This window comes from Ovis canadensis, chromosome 7, assembly GCF_042477335.2.
Source record: "Ovis canadensis isolate MfBH-ARS-UI-01 breed Bighorn chromosome 7, ARS-UI_OviCan_v2, whole genome shotgun sequence".
NCBI classification, from domain to species: domain Eukaryota; kingdom Metazoa; phylum Chordata; class Mammalia; order Artiodactyla; family Bovidae; genus Ovis; species Ovis canadensis.
The window spans coordinates 111,474,573-111,496,747 of NC_091251.1; the positions used below are offsets into that span (position 1 = coordinate 111,474,573).

A 22,175-nucleotide genomic window follows, 5' to 3' on the forward strand; every position below is an offset into this window, starting at 1 on the left:
ACTCATGTCCATGGAGTCGGTGATGCCATCCAACCATCTCATCCTCCGTCGTCCCCTTCTCCTCCTGCCCTCAATCTTTCCCAGCATCAGGGTCTTTCCCATGAGTCAGCTCTCTGCATCAGGTGGCCAAAATAATGGAGCTTCAGCTTCAGCATCAGTCCTTCCAATGAACACCCAGGGCTGATCTCCTTTAGGATGGACTGGTTGGATCTCCTTGCAGTCCAAGGGACTCTCAAGGATCTTCTCCAACACCACAGTTCAAAAGCATCAATTCTTCTCAGCTTTCTTCACAGTCCAACTCTCACATCCATACATGACCACTGGAAAAACCATAGCTTTGACTAGACAGACCTTTGTTGGCAAAATTATGTCTATGCTTTTTAATATGCTGTCTAGGTTGGTCATAGCTTTTCTTCCAAGGAGCAAGCATCTTTTAATAGAAACAGCCAAACCTCGACCTAACTAATCCATCCTTGGAGGTCTCATGTCCATTCATGCTTTGTTAACTATTTATTCAAGTGTCCCGCCCTGCAGAAGGACTATTCAAAACCTGCCCATTACTATTTATCTCAGCTCCAAGTGCCCCTCTCTGGGGAAGCGAAGTCTGCCTGACTGACCTCACTCACCAAGCTGGCACTCTTCTCACACCTGCAACAGTTTACACATTTGTAAATCTGTATTTGTATAATGTATCCTATTTCACTGGAATGTAAACTTCTAAAAGGCAAGAACCAAATCTCAGCTTTTATTTTAACCTTTGAAATTACCAAATAATGCTACTGAATAAACCAGTAAGTAAAAAGTGCTCAGTGTCCCTGAAATTACAGGCAGTGAAACACTGTTGCCCTACGAAGGCAGAGGCATTCTATAGGAGTGACAAGAGTGAATTTCAACTGTCTGAACACTGTGAAGCCAGAAAGAGAAAGCATTAATCACTCAGTTGTGTCTAACTCTGTGTGACCCCATGGGCTGCAGCCCACGAGTTTCCTCTGTCCACAGAGATTCCCATTCTCCAGGCAAGAATACTGCAGTGGGCTGCCATCCCCTTCTCCAGGGGATGTTCCCAGCCCGCGGACTGCACCTGGGTTTCCTGCAGTGCAGGCAGGTTCTTTACTGTCTGAGCCACCAGGGAAGCCCCTTTAAGCAAGTGTTACAGCGAATGTAGCCAGGGAAGAATTCTTACTCGGCTGGGAACCTCCCTGGCCTAGTGGTTAAGAATCTACTTTCCAAAGAAGAGGACGTGGGTTGATTCCTGGCTGGGGAACTAGGATCCCACATGCACGGAGCCATGGAGCCCAAGGCCACGCATCTCAACTGGAGCAAGCCAGCCAGCGCGCCGCAGCTAGGAACAGCGGAGGGAGGGAAGGAAGGAAACGGAGGAAGGGAGGGAGGACGGCAGGATGATGAGGAAGAAGGAAGCATCCTTACAGGGCGGCTGCACATACTCACTGAGAGGAGCAACAAGCAAGTTACCCGCGACCGCGGTGGAGAACAAGACTTACACTCTAAGGGGGCCGCGCACCTGAACTCCACAAACGAGATCAGCCTGTAATCACAGCACCATCCAGATGAACACTGTATCAGCCTTTAAATGTATATGTGTGTATATATATATATATTCACCATCATCTGTTTCAACCACAAAAAACGTCCACTGAGAAGAAGGGGGGATTTTCTAAAAAGTGTAAAACCTGTCACCGTATTGGTAAAGCGTAAGAGCGTTAAGACGTTCAGTGGCTCTGTGAGGGGGAATGAATTAATCCCAACAACCCGTCACTCAAAGCAAACCACACGACTTCCAAAGAGGAGAGTGGTGAGCCAGACTCCTATACTGTTTAGCGCAGAGAATTATCCCGCAGCTAACGTGGTTTCAGAGGGACTCCTGGAGCCTCTGCAGCTCAACAGGGGAGGTTCCGAGAACAGTCTCTTGCTGGTTGCATATCCACGTGGTCCATCAGTGAAGAAGCATCTCACACTCATAGCTGGGTACCACCAAGCCCTGCCTAATAGAATGCAAAACAATACTGAAAGTGAACATCCCTCAGCCCTGTCCGACTCTTTGCCTTTGCCTATACAGTCCACGGAATTCTCCGGGCCAGAATACCGCAGTGGGTAGCCTATCCCTACTCCAGCGGATCTTCCCGACCCAGGGATCCAACCAGGGTCTCCTGCACTGCAATACTGGACAGATACATTAATGGGGTCCTCAGATCCAGGAGAACCAAGCTTTCCAGAACACCTGTATAGACCCACATCAAGGTCGGTAGCAGGGGACACTGTGCGCACCTGAGAAGCAGGGTCCTCTTGGAACGCACGGGCCAGGGAGCACTGATGTGAGGAACAGGACAGGGACCAAGGGAAGGCGGAGCACGCCCCGGGAGGATGGCTTCTGCCAGGGAGCTGCGCGAGCGCGCAGGGAGCCGCGCAGGTGTGCCGCGGCGCCGCCCTCGCGCAGCCCTGCGCCCCGGGAGCACTCCGCACAGGAAGCACCGCTGGCTCTGAACGCAGCGGGTGCTTTCAAAGTCCGCTGAACGCACGAATGAGGAGTGAAGAGCTGGCAAGAGGAAGACAGGAGAAACGCCCCCCAGCCAAGGCACCTCTGCCTGGAAGGATCGGGGGGAGCAGCAGGGTCTGGGAGGACTAGATGGGCAGGACTGAGCGCAGCGGGGCCGGAGGCAGCACACAGATTTCTTGACCTCCCTGAGGCTGCTGGTATGAAGTGATTTCTGTTCCAGGGACTGTGACATGGGAGGATGTTTATTTCAGGCCCCCCAGAGACCCTGGTAACGTCTCAACCTTCCAAGGCAACACAGCCTACAGCACGGATGATGGAAAACAGCCTGCCGGGCAGTGGGCACTGGTGAGAAGAGCCCGTGTCTCTGCTCTACGCAGGGTGGCCCCAGCTCAGAGACAAACAGGACTGTCACCTGCCCCGACGACCACAGAAGAATCTTTCACACCCCATCTGATATTTACACGTCCCACCACGCAACACTACCCCGATTTTTAGTAACTGACTCAACAAGGCCGAACTGCAGAGTTTATCAGAAAGCATCATTTACCACCAACCTCCCCACTGACAAAATAATAGCAGTAATAGTTAGGGCCTTTCTTCTTCCTAAAATGACCATCACAGGTGTGGTGGAACTGTCATGGGAAAAGGAAATGCTCTCGATTCTGCGGCTGCACCCCCGAGGGGAGGGAGTAAGAGCAACCGTGATACAGGGGTACTGCTATACGAGGGGCTTGCTGCCACGTCAGAGGGGCTACCTTTTCAAAATTGCTTCTGAAAAAGAAATTTCATCCACCAAGATGGAAAAGCGAACATCAAGGGAGCTGGGAACTGGAGGGAGAATTTGCATAAACGCAGGGATAAGGGGCTTTGGACTTGGGCCAGACCTCTGTGGAGGGGGGGCAGGGGGTCTGGGGGCGCTGCGCACCGCACGCTTTGTGCAAACTCTACTCCTTTCCAGCTGCTTAAAGGTTGGCCCCGTTTCAAAGCACAAAAACATTCTCTATATTTATCTTCCTCTACCCTGTACCCCAGAGTAAATTCCGAGTGTATCTGAGTTATTTTCATTCCTCTATAACTGATGTTCATAGCATACTTTTAGGAAGTGCCCCGAGATCAACGATCAGCCTCTGTACTGAGGAAGCATGGTCGAGCACTGGGGTTAAGGGCAGCACATGTCCTTCAGAACTGGAGGGAATTAGGGTGAGTTCCTGTTCCGCTGCATACTAGCTGTGTGACCTCTAGCAAGTCCCTTAGCCACTCTGAGCTTGATCATCATCTATTTTAAGAATGAAATTAGGGCCTACCTCATAGGGTTGTAGTGAGGAAGAAATAAGATATTGGGAAAGCACAAATAACGTGTTCTCTGAAAAGGGAGTGACCGAGGATGAGATGGTTGGATGGCATCACCAACTGGATGGATGTGAGTTTGAGTGAATTCTGGGAGCTGGTGATGGACAGGGAGGCCTGGCATGCTGCGATTCATGGGGTCGAAATGAGTCAGACACGACTGACTGACTGAACTGAACTGAACTGATGTCCATTACTGTTATTACAAAACACGCGTGGTTCTTCCCCTTTCCAGGGTCAGGAGTCCCACTAAGAACCACACAAGTGATCGAACAAAATCTTGAAATCTCCTAGGAAAATGCACAGTCACATGACATGTTATCAGCAACTCCGGGTTGTCTGCAAAGCCTCTGACATTCAAAGACCCCAGGTTAAGAAGCCCCAAGTAACAATAAACTTCTGCTTCTATAGCTGAGGAAACTGAGGTCCAAGCAGCCATGTACTTCCAGCATCAAAACTCAAACCAGGTATCTTGGCTTCCAATCCAGGCCTCTTTCAACCAAGACAAGCTGCTTATATCTATAAGCTAAAACTGTACCTAAAGCTCTGAATATAATAAATATACTTCTGTACACTGTTTCCCTTATCAACCCTCTTATGACAACAGTATGTTTTGTTAAACTGGAAAGTCAAGAAAAAGCACAGAAATAGCAACATGCACACCTGAGCCACTATAATCCAGTTTATAAAAAATAAAAAACTGTGCTCTATGTCTCATTTACAAATACTCAGAGAGGTTGGTACACACCAGTCTTATGGTTCCAACTGAGATCTGTAGTTAGGAAATTCAAAACGGAATCCCAGACTCTGGACCTCTATCCTGACTGATCTGGGCAAAGGTTACCCACAGATAAGACCGCGAGATGAAAGGCTGAAGGGGACTCTGCAGAGGGAAGAGCAGCCAACCCTACGTGAACCCACAGTTCAAGCTCAGCGCCCCCAGGCCTGGCTCAAGCAGCCCTCCTGACAGGAGAAGGCACGAGACGCAGCTATAAAGCACTCCCCAGGGGCCAGACAAGTGAGAACGGGACCTAGCCTTTCAGCACACACTTCCATTTCACAGAGCATCCGCACAACAGGACAGAGGAACAAGCTTAATGAAACCCCAACGAAGCAGACGTACTATGCAGAGAGGTCAATTTGACAAGGAAGGGGCCAGGCGTCTGCCGCGGATGAAAACAGGTTGAAGCCCCAGAGCCCAGTGCAGCGCTTAAACGACGCCTGGATCCTGATTCAAACAAACATTTTGTAAACCGTCAAGAATATCTGAACAGACCTGGCATCTGGTGAGACCAAAGGAGTGTCCATTCTGCTAGAGGTGGCGCTGGCACTGCGGCTCCAGAAACGGCTCCTACACACACGGAAGTGTGTCGGGTAAAGCAACACGACGGAGGGGATTCGCTTCAAATTACTCAAGAACAGAAAAGCAAACGTGAATGAAGGGAGGCCAGCCCTGTTACCTACTCAGTCCGGTGTGGCCAACGGCAGTGGTGGTTAGAGTCACTACGCTCCTGCCTGTACTGAACATGGCCCTGTTACCTACTCAGTCCGGTGTGGCCAACGGCAGTGATGGTTAGAGTCACTACGCTCCTGCCTGTACTGAACATGGCCCTGTTAACTACTCAGTCCGGTGTGGCCAACGGCAGTGGTGGTTAGAGTCACTACACTCCTGCCTGTACTGAACGTGTCTGAAATTTTCCATGATTGGGGAGGGGTAAAAATAAAAAAAACCTCATCTTTCAAAGTCCCATTAGAAATAAAACAGGAAAAAAGAAAACTGTTCACACCTAACTTACTCATTCATGAGAATATGTTCTTGATGAAATCTCTGCATGGAAAGAACCTGAAAAGGCTTCTGATTCAAGGATTCCCAAAGCTGGCTGAAATCAGAAATATGAAGCGCATGAAGAATTTCGGATTTCCCCAGCCCACCTTAAACCTGCTGACTCAGTCTCTTCTGCTGAATCAGGAGAAGCGGTGGGTGTGTAAGAGCCCAAGTGAGCCGGTGTGGTTCAGGGTGTCCCCTCTCCAGCCCCAGTCAAGTAGCTGCGCCGCAGGGCACGAGTCCCCAGCCCCCAGAGACAAGGATCACACCGGATTCTGCAGGCTCACGCTCGTGCATCTCAGCCTAAGTGTGATCCTGCACTTTAAACAAGACAGCAGAAGTGGCGTGGCTAACCCCGTGCACACAAACGCAAGGCTTCCACCACCGCCAGCCCGCTCACCAGCATTCAGGCACGCGCTTAACCCCTGAGCTGCAGTGGAACTTCAGCGCCGGAGCTACAGTCAAGGAAAATCCCCCAGGAAAAACAAGCTTACCTGCAAGGCTGAGGGGCTTTCCCCGGGCAGAGCGTGGGCACACGCCTTTCCCTAACTCACTGGTGAGTGCCCCAAGCGAATGGGCTGGGACCGGTGCCTAAGGGTATCCAGGAGCCTGCCCCTCACCAGGCAGCCTCCAGCTGGCCCCCGGGGAACCAGAGGGAAGTGCAGAGAAGCGGGGAGCTCGCACCCCTACTCTGTTCTCACAGCATCAGCAATTCCAGGAACAAACTCCCAGTCACAAAACCAACAGGCATCTCAGCAGAACAGGTCCGAACGGCCGGGGAGCCAGGACTCTGCATTTCACAGGATTAACCGCCTCCAAGCCCCCGAAACCATTCCCTTTCAACAGGCGTGGCGTGTGCCACGACAGGTCCTGGGCGAACCAGACTCCCAGAGCAGCGTGGGGGTGGCGAGTAGGGTGCTAGGGGGAGCTGTTGGACACCCACTTGTCACGCCCCAGGCTGGTGAATGACAACTCCTGAGCGTCTCCACTCACAATGGAGCTGGGTTTGTTGAACATTTCAGAGTGTGCGTTTGCTAAATTTCTCTCATGTGCCCCGGCGCGAGAACAAACACGCCGACTCAGGCGTGCGGAAACTCGCAGAATCGTTTCACACCAAACTAAAGGCCGCGGTCGTCGCGGCAGCAGGGACGTGCAACCCTGGCGGGCCTGACACCGCTGCCTTCTCCGCCTTCTAACCCTGCAACTGCTTCTCCGTGCTGCGCGCTCCGTCACTTCAGTCGTGTCCGACTCTTTGCAACCCCAAGGACCATAGCCCGCCAGCCTCCTCTGTCGTGGGATTCTCCGTGGAGAATACTGGAGGGGGTTGCCATGCCCTCCTCCAGGGGGTCTTCCCCACCCGGGGATCACACCCGAGTCTCCTACGTCTCCTGCATTGGCAGGCGGGTTCCTTACCACTAGCGCCACCTGAGATGTGGAACTGCTCTCCCAGACCTTCCCTTCCCAGAGGACCCACCTGTATGGAAGCTTTTAAGGTTACGGGCTTAGTTCTTTACAGGGAAACAGCGAGTTTTCTCTAAGTTTAAGGAATGATGGGAAAACACTCTGCAGAGTCGAGTCCGGAGGTCAGTCTCCCAATGCCCCTTCTGGGATAAGGATGGGAGGAGAGCGTGACGGACTCCTGGGGACAACAGCAGTACCCGCGACGGTCACAGTTACAGGAAAACTCAGACCTGGGGAGGCAGGGCCGGAGCGCTCAGGCGTGCTCACTCCTGCACGCTGACCAAGGGGCCACCTGCTCCCCGGTCAGCAGCAAAGCTCCTTGGCGTCCACAACTTCCTCCTCCTGGACAACGCCCTCCTCAGGCCCTGCACCCCACCCCACCCCGTCTTCAGCACAAACTCTGGGTGAACAGCATCTGCCGGCAAACATGCCCAGCGGCAGCAAGGATAAACAGGACTTCAGCCCGGCCAGCTGCAAACTCGGGCAAGTAGAGTCTTCTCAGGCTCCAGATCCTACTGGAAGCACAGATCTGTTCCCCGAGACAGAAGGAATCAAAGGCCCAAGCCTGCACAGCTGCTGGGCCACACAAGAGTGGCCCTGAGCCTGGACCTGAACCTCAAAAAGAACGGGAAGCAGGGACTTCACCGGTGGCTGAGACTCCGAGCTCCCCAGGCGCGGGCCTGGGTTCAAGTCCTGCTCAGGATCCCTGCAGCTGAGACCTGGTGCAGCCAAATAAGTGAATAGTAGAAACAGACAGGCCAGCGGGCCGCCGCTGCACACCGCTGCAGCGCTGACGCACAAGCCAGAGCCGGGAGCACACCACGGGGAAACCGCAGAGCCCGGAGCACTGCACGGGAAACGGGAGAGAGCGGCTCTCTCCCGTTATTTCAGTCGTGGCCACGTTACTTTCCGGGCTTCCCAGGTGGCGCTAGTGGTAAAGAACTCGCCTGCCAACGCGAGAGATGCAGGTTCAATCCCTGGGTCTGGACGATCCCCTGGAGGAGGGCCTGGAAACCCACTCCAGGGTTCTTGCCTGGAGAATCCCACGGTCAGAGGAGCCTGGTGGCTACAGTCCATGGGGTCACAGTGAGTCAGACACAACTGAAGCGACTTAGCACGCTCGAGTGTTACTTTTCAGGACTTCAAGCTAGGTCACCATTTTTCTAACATTTTTCCACCCTCTTTCTACTCTACCCATCATATTCCATACAAGAAAGATAAAGCAAATTATTAAAACTTCCTTTAGCAAACCACACGGGTCGAGCTTTAAAGGCTTTAAAGCAAAAAGTTTATCCAGTCCTGAATGAGAACCTTACCCTCAGCCCACTTTCCACACTGAGAGGGAATTTCAAAGTTGCCAAACACTTTACAGAGCCCAGAATTTCAAGAGAGTCTCCTGGGCACTTGGGGTCTTTGTTCCTGCAGTATATAAAGATGCTCAAGTCATCTGTACAACGTCCACCACTGCCTATTTATTCCAGAATGCTAGGCCAGCGGCCTTTCTCCGAGTTAATGTTCAGAAAGAAGACAAATGCCACATTTCTCTAGCCCTTGGTGGCAATTTTCCTACATAGATATATTTACACTCCTCATGGCTCATGGCTGCGCTCAGAATACAGACTTTTCTGTGGTCTTGAAAACCAAAGGGACCCACCCACATTGAAGGATGACCATACTAAGAACCCATCAGGCCTGCAAACCACTGTTTTGTAACCCTGCTCCCCAGTGGGAAGCCCTCAAGCCAGCTTCAGAAACACCAAACGCAGGAAAAGGAAGTTCTTGACAAACGCCTGAACGCATGCAATGAGACAGCGCTCTCCGTTTACTCGACGGCCACTTCCATACAACAAATTCACATTCCTGGACATTTTCTCTTCATGGAGACACATTTCACTTCCAAAAGAAAAACCTGAGCTCCAGCCCCCGAGGCTTACCTGACTCCTCTCTTTGTCCACTTTCTTAAAACACTTATTCAAGGACAAATTGTGTCTCACTGAGTTTTTCCACCCAGTAGGTGCATTTGCAAAATACGGAAAGTGTTCCAAGATCCAGTTGTAGATGTCCTTGACGGGCAGGCGCTTGGTGGGCGAGTCCTCGATGGCCATGAATATGAGGCAGCTGAAGGAGTAGGGGGGCTTGCAGTTGGGGTTCTGCCTGGCGTCGTAGGGCACGTCGGAGTGGGCGGGTGAGGGCGGCGGGTCGTCGTCGGGGTCCTGGACCGGGCTGACGCTGCGCAGGACCGAGTCCCCGAAGCTCTTGAGCAGGTTCTTGCTCTCGTGCAGCCAGTTCAGGTTGGTCAGCTCCTCATCCTCCATGGCCCCCTCCTCTAGCCGGGTGTCGGGCAGGGGGAAGTCGAGGTCATCGTCTTCCTGCAGGGCCTTGGAGAAACCGCTGCCCCGGTAACGCTGACTCAGCCCGCTGGAGACGCTAATTCCTGAGCTTTCCGGCTTCTTGCTGGGAGGCATGACTGGACCCATTTACGTGAAGGCTCCTGAAACACAGGACACAGAGAAGATGAGTGGGGATCCGACGGCAGAGAGGCAGCCGCAGCGTCCCGCCCCGCCAGCTCAGTGGGCTCCCTGCCCCTCAGAGATGCCCCCTCACCGGCCCGCCAGGAGCAGCAGGAGCCGCCCGAGCCACGGTGGGCGACTGGGGCCGCCGGGCCCACGCACGGGGACCCGACCGCCCGCAAGGGCAAGACCCAGGACGTTCGCAGCACCCTTCAGGGGCTCCTGCCTCGCGAGAAGAACTGGACGGGAGTGGGGATTGGGAGGCCACCACACCCAGCGGTTAGGGTCAGGAGTCAGGGTCAGGGTCAGGGTTAGTCCTGGGGACCCCCTGGCTGTCCTGCGGTAGCTGCTCAGCGCTCCCACTGCAGAAGCTGCAGGTTCCATCCCTGGTCGAGGAACTAAGATCCCCTCAAGCTGTGCGGCAAGGCCAAAAAAATAAACAAGGCCCGCCTGTGTAACAACACAGGGGAACAGTATGCCATATCCCGTGATAAACCGTAATGGAAAGGAGTGTTAAAACCAATACATGTTACGTATAAAATCACTTCACTATACACCAGAAACTAACACAACATTGTAAATCAACTACGCTGCAATAACTTTTTAAAAAGGGGGGTGAGGGGGATCCCACAAGGCCGTCTTCCTGATCCATGAAGCCTCTCACCGTGACCCTAGGAAAATCAGTTATTTCCTGCTAGCCTCTGTTTACCTGCTTTACATGAAAATGTACACGATTATTTCGAGCCTCACGATAAACACCACTAAATAAGTGTGGCCACAACCCAGGTCACTTTGGGTGACAGGTCTTTCTATTTACCTTTCTCAAGGAAACAAAAAAAGACACACCTGAAAGCTTAAGGCCTGCTGTTTCAGGTTAAGTTCAGTTGTTTCCATGCGAAGACCATCACAACTGCCTGGGAATTAAAACTGGCTGTGGTGAAACCACTTTAGTAGTGTTTTATTTGATTCCCCTCCCCCCGCAAGTCATGACCTAAATCTACAACTTTAATAACATTTGGCAAGTCTAAAGAGTGATGGCAACCCACTCCAGTATTCTTGCCTGGAGAATCCCAGGGACAGAGGAACCTAGTGGGCTGCCATCTATGGGGTCGCACAGAGTCGGACACGACTGAAGCGACTCAGCAGCAGCAGCAGCAGCAGCAGCAGCAGCAAAAAGTGATGCCAAATTATTCTGTGGATTCAAAGTGGAGGAGGAAGCACAGTTAATTTCGTTGGGACACTACACTCTGAACAAAAAAGTGAGCGCTGTCAGACACCACGCAAATAAAGAGGAATGTGAAGATGAGCCATCAGCTGAAATTAAAATCAGTGCAAAAAGTCAGGAGAGCAGCCAGGAGCTTCAAGAGAGAAGGCAAATCCAACAAAAACTGCTAAGGGTTCTATTCTGCTCCTCCCCCATTTCTATCAACAGCCTAGCACAGGAGGGAAAATATCTGAGGAGGAAAGACAATGGGGGTGACAGGTCCACACACAGGGTGACCCCGCAGCTACAAAGCACGTGCATCCCTCGAGCGAGACAGACCGAGAGGCAGAAAGAAGAGGAAGAGGAGGAAAGGTCTCCCACCCTCCCACAGCGTGCTGGGTGTAAGAAGGCTGCCTGTTTTATCGTCCACCCCAGCCCTGGGCTTCCCCGGTGGCTCAGACATTAAAGAATCCACCTGCAATGCGGGAGACCTGGGTTCAATCCCCTGGAGGAGGGCATGGCAACCCACTCCAGGATTCCTGCCTGGAGAACCCCATGGACAGGGGAGCCTGGTGGGCTACAGTCCACGGGGTCGCAAAGAGTCAGCCATGGCTGAGAGACTAAGCACGGCCCTCCCCCGCCGAGTAACACCATGCAGGCTACTCAGAAAAAAAGAAAAGAGAAGCATGAGCACAGCAAAAGCAAAGATGGGACCATTCCGCGGCTCCAAAAGCTCACTGACACCACGCCTAAGACAACTGCCACTTCAGCTGGGGGAGCTCCAGGAGGCATGTGCGGGCACTGGGGCACTGGAGACCCAAAGGCGCCTGAGAGCTGGCGGCGCCACCCCCACCCCACACCCCCCTACCCCTGGGAGACGCAGGCTGAGGGGAGGCCAAGGGGACGGGCAGCCTGCAGACAGAAGGCCTGGGCGGGGGCCGGGGGGCTCTCTGGAGCTGCCCTGAAACGTCCAGCTGTTAGAAGAGAAAAAGCTTTCACAGGCACCAAAGTCCCATGGAAGCAGGTAGTTCAGATACCTCGGGTGTGTCCACAGGGAATATGTTTTTCATCAAATAGGGAGGCTACTCTGAGTAGTACAGGATACCTATTAAAGAATCATCTAGCATTTTCAATTTGGAGGTAAGACAGAGACCAGCTTGATACTGCTTTTACAGTCTTTGTAAACAAATCAAGGCTAGGCTTGTCCTCTCAAAGTTTTCACAGGACTCCCCTCATCAAATGACCTAATTTTCTGATAACAAGGAATATCCACACAGTCGAGTACAGAAGAGGAAAAAAAAAGAAAAATGACCCAGCCGCTGAAGTCAACTTTAGCTCCACAGGAAAAAAGTTTTACGTCTCCTGAGCTACCAAACAGGAAAATTATATCATGGCTGACAGTAAAGTAATTTAATTGCACTGTTGCTATGACAACATGCTTCTCTTTCTTTTTAATTTGCTTGTCAGTAGCTTCCCAAACGAACTAACATGCTATTCTCCATGCTTTCTTTTGTTTTAAACAAACACTGCCAGCAATACGGTTTTCTTAGGAAAGCGGCGCTGCCCAGAGGAGAAGGTTCAGGGGCTCAGCACCCCTGGGTCGCTCGCAGGCTGTGTGTCTGGTGGCCCCTATGCTGGCCAGCTGTTAAGTGCCCCACCGTAAATCCACATTTCACAGCGACCGCATCAAGAGCTGCTGACCGCTATCGTTCCCAGAAACCACACTGAGGAGTTCTCCATTATGATCTCTAACGACATAATTCGCCAAATCTTTTTTTTCCTACTATTCTTTAGAAGCGGGGGGGGGGGAAGAATCCAGATCATGTGAGTCTGCAGTTCAGCAAACATTTTCCATCGGCTGCCAGTAAGGCTGCTCGCCGGATCCGCAAATGTCCACCACTGACCTCCTTACAACTTTTCGGTTAGCTATTGGCTACGTTCCGCAGAAGCACACCTTCCTGCTTGTTTGCGACTTGCTGGGTTTCGTTATCCTTTTTTTTTTCTTTCCTTTTTTTCATGGAGAAAATGCAGCAGAAAAGCTCATTCCTTGCCCACTGCCAGAGGGCTGCAAATAACTGACAAAGGCATGACTGGCCCAGCTCCGAACAGATGGTCAACGCGAACTTTAAAAAGTTGAGAATTCACCCCCGCCCCCCCCAAACCGAGCAGGGCAGTGGCGAGTTTGGGGTGTTGGGGGGGGGCGGTACCCCCTCCGCGCACGCGCACACGCGCTTTGCTCCCTCGCCGACGGTCCATGTCAAAAACATTTCCAGGGGACCTGCGGGCGCGGCGATTGGCGGCGGCCCGCGTCCATCAGCGGCGTTGCCGGGCGACGGGGAAACCGCTCCTCGCCCCACCGGCCCGGCCCTCAGGAGCCCGCATGCCTTCACTGCCGGTCAGACGGCACCAGCCTTTCATCGGCCGCCCCGGGCCCGAGAAACACATCGGGGGAAGCCTGCCGCCCCCCAGCTCCTCCGGGGCCCAAGGGGGGCTTCAGGGAGGGGCCGGGGTGACCAGGACTCGGGCCTCGGGAGACTCTGCCGGTGCCAGGCTTGCACAGTCTGGGGGTGGGGGTGATCTTTGTTAGGAGCCCGTCTCTCTTCTGGGGTCTCCCCTCGATCAGCACCCCCAGCCCCGGCCCGGGTCGGGGGTCCCGCCGATACCCCCAAGTCCGTCCCTTTTTTGGGGAAGTCGGGGCACCGGGGAAAACAGCCCGCACGTCGGGGCCAGGAGCCTCTTCGCACTGGGCAACTTCCCCGGGGCTCCCGTGTCCCCCGCCGGGCCGGGCCCCCCCAACCCCGCGGCCCTCGCCCCCGGGGACTGCGCAGCCCCCCGGGGCGGCCGCCTCCGGGACGGTCCCCCGAGCGGAGCGCGCGCGCGCGCCCCGAGCCCACCGACCCCGCGCGGGCGCGCACTCACCTGGCCGGAGCGGGGCGCGGGGGCGCGGGGGCGCCGCGGCCCTTCAGCGGGAGCCCACAAACTTTGGCGGGCGCGCGGCGGGCATGGCTCGGGAGCCCGGCCGAGGGCGCGCGGGCGCGGCGCTGCGAGCGCGGGGCGGCGGGCGGCGGGGGGCGGCCGCGGGCGCGGGCGGCAGGGGCGCGGGGGTCGCGGCGCGGCATGGGACCTGCGGCCTCCGCCGGGCGCGCCGCGCGTCCTCCCGCCGGCCCGCCGCTCTCCCCGCCCCGTCCCGCCTCCCGCTCGCCTCCGCCGCGGCGAGAAATTGTTTCCACTGCAAACAAAAAAAGGCGACACATGACCAGGCGGGAGGCGGGGGGAGCGGAGGGGAGGGCCGCGCGCAGGGGCGGAGGGAGCGGGAGAGACGGAAAACGTGGGCCGGGCCGCCAGCGGCCGGAGGCGCCGGGCGCGGGCCCGCCGGGGCGGCCCCTGCCCGCGCCCCGGGCGCACGGCCGGCCGGGCCCCCACGCCCTCGGCGCTGCCCCGGCGCGCACGGAGCCCGGGCCGCGCGCACGGGCTGCCCGCGGGGCCCGCGGGCTGGAGGCGGCGGGCGCGGCGGGCTCTGCGACCCCGAGCAGCCGCGACCGTGGGCGGCGGGGCTGGCGGGGCGCGCGGCCTGTCCCTTCCCTGCGCTCTGGCCACGCGGGCGGCCGGGCGCTGCGCCTCTGGCAACGTGTCGCCGGAACGCTCCTACCCCATCCGCGCGCCTTACATGGCTCGAAAGTAAAAATAAAAAGAATTACGATGCGGGCGAGGCTTGCGAGGGGGAGACGAGATTCCACTGCTCCCCAACTCCGGCGCCCTGGCGGGACTCCCGGGGCCGCCCCGGCCCTCCTCCAGCGGCCGCCCCGTGCCCCCGGGAGGAAGGGCACAAAGGCACTGCCGCCTCCCGCCCAGGGGGCTGCCCCTGGGGGCTGCCCGCCGGCGTCCGGCTGCCCGGGGAGGGAGGGTGGCCATTCCAGGTTACAGAGCCGGAGGCCCATCCTGAGGGCCAAACCTTGGGGCCTCCGGCGCGTTGTGCCCAGCTCCCTGGCCGCCTTCTGAGCCTCCAGCGAAAACAAGGCTCCGGTCCTCCACGCTTAGAGCGCTCGAGCCACACCGACAAATCGCAGGGCCGCCACTCCGAGTCTTCAGGCGCCTCCGAAGCTGGGCCACCTGCCTGCTGCAGCTGCACCAGGCAGCCTTTGGAGGGACAGAAAGGGGAGTCCCACAGGTCACCCTAGTGGCGACATAAATAAAAATAGGGCTGCACCCCGGCTCCCACCGCCCCCTCCCACCCCCTGAAACCAAGTCAGTAGATTCCTCTACAGAAGGAAACACCAGTCGCTGTGGCCACCTCTCCCCCGCTACCTGAACCAGAGGCCGGGCCCTTTTGAGCGCTTGGAAAACTGCAGAAAAACCAGTGAGAAGGCCCTCCACCTTGCAGTACCTTGTAACTTAGCCAAAGGGGGCGAAAAATCCCACGGGTTTCTGAAACGTTTTAATTTCCAAAGATTACGGGAACTCCAACCCATGTGAGGAGTCATTCCCCTTCTCAGCTACAAGATGGTGGGTGGTAAGTTTTCAGCAGGACACTCACCAGCAGGCCTTACTGCTTAGCGGTGGGAAGGGAAATCCCACCCACCTGGGAGGTGATTCAGCCCTGGCCCGGGGCAGGGGAGGTCACCCGGCCCCACCTCTTTAATTACCAAGCACTCTGTCTACCCCAAGTCACTAAGCAAAAGGCATGTGGCAAGAGGGACGAACTAGGTGTATCCCAAGTCCTGAGCGCGCGATTCTAAAGGTCAGAGGTGGTGGCACAAACAGGACAGGAGCTCAGTCTTGTCCGCGAACCTCCATCTGCCTGTCAATCGGGGGAGGAACCAAGAGACCCTGGTCCAGACCCGGGCTGGCTCCAGCTCAGTCCGGTCACTGAGTCGTGCCCGACGCTCTGCAACCCTATGGACAGCAGCCCGCCAGGCCTCCCTGTCCGTCACCGACTCCCGTGCTGGCTTGGAGAGGAAGAAATGGCCGTCCTGGGTGCCCCTCTTCCACACCCGTCCCCGCCACCCAGTCCCCACTGCACTCGCACAGACCTCTCTGCGGGAAGCAGGGGCAGCAGGCGTTCCCAGCCCGAGCCCTCCCTTCCTGCTCAGCGCTCAGAAGGAAGGGCCGTGAGCACGTGGCTATTGCATAAGGGCCGTGTCTGAACCAGCCACCCGACGAGAACCAAAACTTAGAGACCAGCGAGCTCTGGGCCAGGAGCAGCCCTGAGCGGCGGGCGGAGCCAGGGAGGGAAGCTGCCTTCCCCGAGCTCGCCTCTTTCCTTTTCGTGGCTTCTCGTTGCTTCCATTCTCCAACGTGTTTCCGCATCTCTCCCGTTGCTGGTGAGAGGCGTGAGAAGGTGTGGTGCCTGCAGAGGGAGGGGTGTGTGCGCCAGGTGGCCCGTCTGTCTGAAGGGGGCACCCAGATGTTTGCTGAAAACCAGTGGGAGGCTGAAAGGGGTCTGCCCATCTTGTCGCTCCAGAGACCCTTGGCTCTGGGACCTGCTCCAGGACAAAGGAGGCCAGGAGCCAGATTTGCTCAGAAACAACCTCATTCTCGTTCCCTTCGTGAGCTTTCGGGAAACACCCTTGAGCCTGAAAAGTCTCAGAGAAATGGGTGGAACTGTTTAAAGCACTGTTTTACAAACAGAATCCTATGTGCGCTCTAGAACTCACTTTGGGCACCACCTGGTCCCAGACTGGGGACGATGGGACCTTCCCACAGCCCCACCTGGGCTGAGAGCATTAGGGTCTGGGAGTAGGAGGATGGGCTGCCAGCCCAGGCAGGCCCCAGTCCTGGTGGGACCCCCTAGTCCTCATGGGACCCCAGGTTCCTCCTCTGTGGAGACGAACGACCCCCCGCACCACCCTTGGTTTTCTGCACCTTCTTCTCCAGCAAGGTCCTCTGCCCTGGACCCGTGAGGTCCCTCCCCCATCCCGGGTTATTCAGCCAACCTGATTACTTGTGTAAAGCCCCGGGATCCCGCCTGAGGCTGGAACATCGGAATAAATGCAGCGGGAGAGGGCTGCTTATGAGAAGGCCCGCGAGCACGCTGCGACACTCAGTCAAATGTCATATCCATGGGCTGCAGCCCGCCAGGCCCCTCCGTCACGGGATTCTCCAGGCCGGAGTCCTGGAGTGGGCGGCCACGTCCGCCTCGGGGGAATCTTCCCGCCCCAGGGCTCAACCCCGAGTCTCCCGTCTCTTGGCACCGGCAGGTGGGCTCTCTACCACTATTGCCAGCTGGGAATCCCCGAGGGAATGTCCCCTGAGGGACAGTCAAGCATGAGAGGAATCCGAGGCAGGTCTGCAAAGAGGGTCTTCTCAACAGGATCCTTCAAACTGACCAGGGAAAAGGGTACCCGAGTGGGAGGCTGAGTCAGCTCGAGCTGCAAAGCTGGCCGAGGGGAAGCGGAGCGTCCTCGGACGGTCCCCTCCGGCTCCTTCCCTCTGAGACCTCACTGTCTTCCCTGCTTTGCTCTGTGTGTCTGGTCCCCTCTCCTCCCTGAAGGCCAGCCTCCTCTGCTCACTGAGGACCACACACGGCTGCCAACACCAAGGGCAGGGGACCTGAGAGCCAGCACCCACTGCCTGCGACCACGTCCGCCTCCCACCACGCCGTTCAGGTTCCCAGGGGAAGAATCACACCGGCTTGGGCTGATTCGGGTGGACCCTTCGCTGCATCCCTCCCTAACAGCGGAGACAGAAGGCTTGGTAGAACCACCTGGATGACAGGACGCAGGAAGAGAGGGGAGACGGCTGTGGAAGGAGACTGTCTGATGAACACAGGGCCCTGTTTGACTCGCAGAAATGGGGAAGGGATGTTCCAGACCTGAGCTTCTCAGGTAGGGATGCCTGGGGAGCCACCGCGGTGGGTCGGGAACCTCCTGGGCCGGACACAGCTGTGTACATTTTGAGAAAGCACCCCAGCACAAACTGCTTTTAAAGCCAGGACAAATGAATGGCACGCGTACACTCCTCACCGGTGACTCGACGGTGTCAGAATATCCATTCATTCCCTGAACAAACACACCGAGTGCCCACCGAGCCTGTGCCATAGTTAAGTGCCAGGGATACAAGGCCTCTGTCCCTTACAGAACAGGCCTATTAGCGGATAAGCATGGAAACATCCCATCACAAAACTCCTTGAATGCAAAGGTGAGCCATTTATGTGCAGGAATCAGAGGGCAAGAACTCACTGAGTATCTCTGAATCCAGAAGTTGCTCTGTCAGGAATATGCATTAAAAAGAACAGCTTGCCTCCAGTAGGTGAATAAGTCCTAGAGCCCTCATACAGGGCACAGGGATTACAGACGACAGAACTGTATTTATAAGCATTAGACCCGCTAAGTGACTAGATCGTAAGTATTCCCAGCACTAGAAGAAATGCTCATTATGTGACACAGAAATTAGCTCACACAGTAATGGCGATCGTGCTTCAGTATAGACGGACCAAACGAGCATGCTGCACGCCTCAGACCCACGCGTGTTACAGGTCAAAGATCCTTCGATTTTAAAACAGAAGAATGGGATCATGGATCCAAGATAAGACTGGGGAAGGGAAAGGAAGAAATGGAAGGCCAAAAGCACGCAGCAGTCCTGTTACCGGCTCAGTGTGTCCGACTCTCTGTGACCCCGAGGACTGCGGCCCGCCAGGCTCCTCTGTCCATGGGATTCTCCAGGCAAGAATTCTGGAGTGGGCTGCCATTCCCTTCTCCAGGGGATCTTCCCAACCCAGGGATCGCATCCACGTTTTGCACGCTGCAGGCAGATTCTTTCCCATCTGAGCTGCAGGGAAGTCCACAGCAATCCATACACAAGGCTTCCCAGGTGGTGCTAGGGGTAAAGAACCTACCTGGCAAAGCAGGAGATGTCAGAGAAGAAATTCAGGTTCAATCCCTGGGTCAGGAAGATCCCTTGGAAGAGGGCATAGCCACCCACGCCAGCACTCCTGCCTGTAGAGTCCTATGGTCAGGGGTGCTTGGCAGGCTATAGTCCACAGGGTCACACAGAGTTGGACACGACTGACGTGACCGAGCACAATCCATACTGAACAAAACAAAGGTTATCTTTTTTAATGTTTCTTAATTAAAAAAAAACGTTAAAATATTAAAACAGTAGTTTCCTCTTGGTGTTAAGAGTTATGGGGTAATTTTTGTTTTGGGCTTCCTCTTTCCTACTTGTCTGTATGTTCCAGTTTTTCTGCAATAAGCACCTAACACATTTATAATGTTCTAATGAAAATCACTGCAGATGGTGATTGCAGACATGAAATTAAAAGACGCTTACTCCTTGGAAGGAAAGATATGACCAACCTAGATAGCATATTGAAAAGCAGAGACATTACTTTGCCAACAAAGGTCCCTCTAGTCAAGGATGTGGTTTTTCCAGTGGTCACGTATGGATGTGAGAGTTGGACTGTGAAGAAGGCTGAGTGCCGAAGACTTGATGCTTTTGAACTGTGGTGCTGGAGAAGACTCTTGAGTCCCTTGGACTGCAAGGAGATCCAACCAGTCGATTCTTAAGGAGATCAGTCCTGGGTGTTCTTTGGAAGGAATGATGCTAAAGCTGAAACTCCAATACTTTGGCCACCTCATGCAAAGAGTTGACTCATTGGAAAAGACTCTGATGTTTGGAGGGACTGAGGGCAAGAGGAGAAGGGGACGACCGAGGATGAGATGGTTGGATGGCATCACTGACTCGATGGATGTGAGTCTGAGTGAACTCCGGGAGTTGGTGATGGACAGGGAGGCCTGGTGTGCTGCGATTCATGGGGTCGCAAAGAGTCGGACAGGACTGAGCGACTGGACTGAACTGAAACTCAGCATGTTGGCCCGCAGCCCCAGAGTTTCAGATTCAGTATATCTGAGCTGGGGCCTGAGAATTCACATCTCTCACAAGCTCCCAGGTGCTGCTGCTGGTCCAAGGACCACACTTTGGGAACCACTAAATTAGAGAACAGTCAGGGAGTCTGGAAAAATATGAATGTAGGAGAGGCTTCACAGGGAGAACCAAGTGAATCCATCAAACGACTGAATATGATAGGAGATGGAGAGATTATGGTCAAAGATAGCTCCGTAATCATGGGTCGACTAAGTCTCTCTGAGTTAACATGTGAGAATGCCATCCACAACAGTGAGCTAGTTCCTCGCTTCCTTCCCTCCTGTGCAGAAGGAAGAGATACCCAGGACCACTGCTGGAAGACTTTCCATCTTTGGGTGAGTGCTGAAGGCTTGACCGAGCATTCTCTGGGCTTCCTGGTCATCCCCTCCTGGGGTTTTCCTCTTGTGCGTTCTTGGCGTTTATATGACAGATGCTGATGAGCGGAGCCTAGAAAAAGGCTCATTAGATTTTCTCCAGCAGGGATGAGAGTCAGGAGGCTTATCTGAGGAGGGACGGGAGGCTGTGGAGTAAGGGAAAGTACCGCTGACCTCCGACAGGGACATTCCATTAGCGCAGGCTCCAGAGCAGAGCGCACCACGTCACCTGCGAGGGGCAACAGGGAAAATTCCGAACCTGTCAGCTCCTCTTCGAGCACAAACAAAAGTGTGCTCTGATGATCCAGAATCCAGATGTCGTCAACTCATCCAGTCAGAAAGTATTTATTCATAAGCATCTGGCTACGCTGTGCCCTGCACTGTATGGAGGGCACTGGGGGAAGTAAACGACGTGCTGCTTGCCCTCAAGGATGGGGAAGCCCAGGCATGCTCCTGCTGGTCCAGTGCTAACACTCCATGCTCCCAACGCAGGGGCCAATCCCTGGTCCGGGAACTAGATCCCACATGCCTCAGTTGAGAGTCCCCGTGCCACAGCTAAGACCCTGTGCAGTCAAATCAATAAATATTGGGGGGAAAAAAAAGATGGGGGAGATTCAGTGAGCATTTTTGAAGCGACCGCAAACACGAACAGAGCCTAATACCAGACTACAGCTGATGTGGCTTAGTAGCCTGGGACGACGTTCGTATTCTCACTTCGCCACATACTAGCCGGGTAACCTTAATCAAGGTACGGAACTTCTTTTTCTCCACCTGGTTTCCTCATCTTAAAATAGTGTGGGGGGAGGGGGAGGGGCGGGGGGGATGGAGGACACACATAAGACCCACTTCGTAGGGTTGTGACGAAGATCAAATGAGTGGGTGTTCATAAAATACATACAAGGGTGAGTGCCCGGCACCTAGAGGTAGTTTTGTTAAGTAAATAGATCAAAAGGAAAATACTGACCCATTTGAGTACAAAACAATTCAAACTTGGTATGTAGGACCAGAGGTCATGAATCAAGTTCAAAGACAAAAAGATTTTTTTAAAAAAACAACCATTTGTCGTACATAGGAAAAAAGGTTAACATTTTAAATCTATAACTCTTACAGCTCAATGAGAAAATTATCACCCTGATGAGAAAAGGGACAAATTCACAAGAGGAGAAACATAAATGGAAATACACCCATGCAAAGATACACAACTTCAGTTAAAAAAAAAAAAAAAGGAAATCACAGGAATGCCGATTCAAGCAATTGTGAGAGCTCATTTCATCTATCAAATTGGCACAGACTTAAAAAGAATAAGCATACCAACGTCAGTGGGGGTGTCAGAGGAACATGATTTGGTATAACTGTTTAAGAGGAACATCTGATGAGCTGAATTAAAATGTAAGTGAGCATGGCCACTGACTCAGTTTCCATCTTCTAGGAATTTATCCTAAGGAGATACCCGAGCAAGACAGGAAACTTCCCCACCAGCCCACCTGCCCCCATGAGAGAATAAGCACCATGGCAGCCAGATTCATGCCTATTTTATTCAGCGACGGACTCAAGCTCTCTCGCTCCAGCGTCTGACACACAGAAGACACTCAGTCAATATGTATTGAGTGAGGGCCCTGAAATATGCAACAGCGTTTTCTGCAGAATTTTGTTAGGACGTTGTTTAAAGTTCTGGAAACTTGGAAGCTGCCAAAAAGGAGACTAGAGGTGTTAGAGGTATGCTGTCAAATTACACGGGCCACACTCACCCCTGTTCCCCTTGTGCCCTTCTTTCTGCATTTCCCAGTCATTTTAAGCAAAGCTTCCCCTTTTCTGAATCACGTTCACATTCTTATACACTGTATGTGTGAAACCATTTGCAAACATTTCATAATGTAAGAGTTTGGGGGAAAATAGATATGTTGGCAAAGCTTTTGACCAAATTGAAGCATTTTGTGATCTTTTCAATCAGAAGGGACAAAATGATCCCTTTCTGAAAAGGCTGGTGCTCCCAGCAAATAAGAGAATTGCTAAGTATAACAAATATTATACCCTGCGTAATGGGGTCTGTTGTCTGGCTGGGGGAAAGCTTTCAATT

The 22,175-nt window shown here is 54.2% G+C and overlaps 1 protein-coding gene across 19 annotated transcripts in view; it reads right to left on the minus strand.

Moving 5' to 3' along the window:
- Positions 1–22,175, minus strand: part of FOXN3 (forkhead box N3) — a 446,930-nt gene that overhangs the window by 242,979 nt on the left and 181,776 nt on the right. For 16 of the 19 annotated variants that reach the window (XM_069597307.1, XM_069597297.1, XM_069597300.1 and 13 more), the window contains one exon: positions 9,083–9,639. In XM_069597307.1, the coding sequence (XP_069453408.1) occupies positions 9,083–9,625 (543 nt within the window). In that variant the 5' untranslated portion in view covers positions 9,626–9,639. Of the gene's footprint in view, positions 1–9,082; positions 9,640–13,781; positions 14,110–22,175 lie in introns of those variants that run through there. The other 3 variants (XM_069597306.1, XM_069597301.1, XM_069597296.1) reach the window with 2 other exon arrangements.